At 46.5% G+C, this 3,565-nt stretch overlaps 1 protein-coding gene across 1 annotated transcript; it reads right to left on the bottom strand.

Moving 5' to 3' along the window:
* Positions 1 to 1,853: 1,853 nt before the first annotated feature.
* LOC146188135 (uncharacterized) lies at positions 1,854 to 3,099 on the bottom strand. The gene is made up of 2 exons (XM_084604996.1): positions 2,980 to 3,099; positions 1,854 to 2,174 (listed from the first exon to the last, which is right to left on the bottom strand). Exons 1-2 carry the CDS (start codon positions 3,097 to 3,099, stop codon positions 1,854 to 1,856), a joined length of 441 nt encoding a protein of 146 aa, XP_084461122.1.
* Between the last annotated feature and the right edge of the window lie 466 nt (positions 3,100 to 3,565).

Genomic DNA, 3,565 nt, shown 5'->3' with positions numbered 1-3,565 from the left:
ACAAAAGAGCATTCAATAAAGTTTTGCTGGGTGCCAAGCCATGTTGGAATCCACGGCCACGACAGAGCTGACACATATGCTGCTGCAGCCCGTGACGCTGAAATAAAACTCGTAAACATACCACATAGAGATGTAAAACTCGTGAAGGAAACACTGACAGGAAAATGGCAGGTTTCATGAAACAATGAAACAAACAATAAATTACGCTTTGCCAAACGAATCGTGGAGGAATGAACATCGTGCAGCCATCCAAAACGCTTTGTTGAAGTCATTCTATGTCGCCTGCGCATCGCACATACGCACCTAACACATGGCTTCATTCTGAAGAAAGATGACAAACGTTTATGTGAAAGGTGTGGAGGTAACAATAAATCACATTTTACTCTCATGCACTTAACTAGAGAAATTAAGAAAAAAAATTTTGAAACGTTTTACAAAGAACCAATCCCGTTTCATCCTAGCCCGCCTTTGAGAGAAGATGCACTGGTAGAAACTTTTCATGTTTTTGAATTCCTGAAAGAGTCAAAGCGCCTAAGCAAGCTGGAATAACAGATTAGTCCTTTTCAGAAAGTAAAAAGAAACCACGCTGTTTTTGTCGCATGATAACCTTCATTGCTTGTGAGCCAAAAACCTCAACACAACACAACACAAGACGCTATTCCGAGCTGCATTTCGTGACTGAATGTAGAATTAATCACGGCGCTGGAAAGAGGCATTATGATTACATGATATATTTATGGCCAGGCTTGAAACTTTGATCGCAAATCAAGAAACGATCTGCGTAATAATTTTGTTTATTTTTGTTCCTTTATTTCAAAGGCCAAATACAGGAAACAACTTGAGAGAAGGACATAGCAGCTATAGGATGACGACCTCGATGACATTCTTGTAATTAGAAGATATGCCGAGCCGCGTGCCGTAGCAGTTTATTCTAGGCTTGAGACTAAAATTCACAGCTATTCAGAAGTCATCATAAGCACAGTGATGCAGCCTTGATGTAGCTCATTTTACTGCATGGTGGATAACAAGCCGACAATAAGACATGCTTAGAAGGTCCAATAGTATGTGGCACTGTTGAATACTTTTTCGCGTTTAAGTGTTATGTAGGTTAACTGTAGGTTTTAAAAAAGACACAGGAATTATCGAGTGATCAGGATAAATTAAACGGGCTTTGCCGTTTCGTATTTAGTTTCCTATTGTTGAAGAGATATTAGTCTAGAAACTGCCTCATCGTTGCTCACAAAGTTGGAGGCGGACAATGTGGTAGATCTGTCACGTCCTAGTTAGTCGCTTCTAGATGCAAAGCCAAAAATGTTGCCATAGTGGTGATTCATTCAACACGCAACGACAACCGCTGGTCGGTCTTCTTGTACGCACACTGGTTTAGTTATTAAGGGCTAAACCTCGAGAGCTAAAACAACAATATTTTCAATTTGACAAGATACAATCAGCGTTACAAAAAAAGTCTCCAAACATTTCGCTCAGCTGCTAAATTAGGGCCAATACGCTTATGTCCACAAAATAAATACTACAAAACTGTCCAAGTACGATATAAAATTGCAATGCTCATTACACCACCTATCAGATAATATGTACTGTCACTTTGTAAAAAAAAACAGTACTATAAGCAAAAAAATCGGCTTTGTGCCATGTTGTCCAGGCAAATAAAATGTCCCTCTACACAGAAAAGCAGGGCGTCGCAACAAATAATTATCTGGCACAGATCACCAGTGCCTCTCCTCGGAATCATCACTACTTAAGCCAAATCGAAAACATTAAAACAGAACAGTATGACTGCTCACTAATATGGCAGGACATCGTATAGTGAGCTGTGATGATGGAAGCCGTTCGGTTCAGAAGAACAGACACTTCCGGGCAGCAGGCACTCCGCTCGCAGGGCAGGAAAATGCCTGGGCGAAGTCCGAGGCGTTGGCGGCCAGGTTGCACATGGAGCGCGCCTGGCTGAGCGGCTGCTCGTCGCAGAAATGGCTGCAGTAGCTCACGTAGAAGGTCTGCGCAGCACTCAGCTCTTCCAGAGACTTCAGCTGCTGCGGCGACTCATCGGCATCCGCCGCGGCCTTCATGGCTGCCAGGGACAGGTCCAGGGCAAATAGGTCGGCTATGGACCGCCGCTCGCCCGAACTCTTCGCCTTGGATAGCAGGCACTCCCGGCTCTGTAGCAGTAAAAGGAGGACACGTTTAGCGCTAGCACGACGCGATGGAAAGTGTCGCAGAAACCTCAGCTGATGTGTTTCTGAGAAGGTACACTTGGGACATGTCTGTTGAGAAGTTTAGAGCGCGCGTGAGCTGATGATTGAAGCCACATAGCACTCCTTAAGACTACCACGACCAACGCCGACACGCGTCTGCGATTGTATTCAGAGCTTAAGTATATCTTTTCTTTGTATATTTGTTCCCTGACCTCTCTCTCTCTTCTCCCTGTCAAACCCGGAGGTTTTAGGCGGTGTCCCGCGATCGTGTCATACGTCTCTCCTTCCGGTTATGAGTGGTGTTTCCTGCTACAAAAATATGTTCGACCAAGCAGCTCCCTTGCAGACATCAGTCCCTTAATTCCTATGGTGATAGATGGAGTCCGTCTGTGGTCGTGTGAGGCATCGCGTTTGAAGTGTGCATACCCCCCGCATTCGGGAGGTACCGGGTTCGATCCCTGGTGCCGCCGGTTACCCACCGGTTTTTCAATGGGTACAAGCTTTCCCCCGGCCTGGTGCTCGGCTCTTCTGGGGTGAAATGCTTGGGAAAAGGTGTCACGGCCTAAATAGTTGCGCCGATGTGGCAGTGATTCGTTCCGCCATCGGACAAGGCACCTAAAGGTGCATGGTATTGTGTGTGAATAATGCTTAATTGTCTATTTGAATGCCGCAAATAGCGTAACACTCAGCTAATTGCCAAGTTTGGTACTAGAAGCCATCATCATGCGTTGTTCAACTAACAATCCTATAATTGTGCTATACGCACGGCAGCGACAATCTTTGTGCGCCAGATGTGTAGCCGGCCAACGTGGTCCCGGCTCCGTCCCCGGTCGTCCACGGCACGGACCAGCTGTCGCGCCATTTGGAAGCCCAGGCTCGCATACGTCATGACGTGCGACCCACGGCTCAAGTATGATGGCGGAAACACGGCGGCTAGACCCAGGAGCAGCAGGTTCAGCGCGTATAGGTAGATAACCCGCGCCGAACGCCAGCGGTACCTGGAACATGTGTGCGCTTGCCGCCTGTTCCGCCAACGCTTAGGCACTATCGAAATGAGGCGCAAGCACAGCAAACATATATACTCGGCTTGAAAAGAACTTACTATGGTTAATCGCGTCCTCTGTGCTGTGACGATGTGTGCCATCCCCACAATCGTCATCGTTTGCTGGCAACGAAACTTGTGGATTTATAACGCCGAAAATTTGAGGCCATAATCTAGGGGTGTAATGATTCCTATAGGACTACCAGCACTGCATAGATTTCCTTGGTTTTCATGTCATCGACAGTAACCCACAAATTTTAGGCCTCGACATACCAAGGGCAGAGCTACACTGGGCCATCGTACACAACAACAT

Source organism: Amblyomma maculatum, chromosome 5 (genome assembly GCF_055883805.1).
Source record: "Amblyomma maculatum isolate TAMU_Amacu chromosome 5, ASM5588380v1, whole genome shotgun sequence".
NCBI lineage: Eukaryota > Metazoa > Arthropoda > Arachnida > Ixodida > Ixodidae > Amblyomma > Amblyomma maculatum.
The sequence above is the reverse complement of the archived record's forward strand: the minus strand, read 5'-3'. Positions and strand labels throughout refer to the sequence as shown.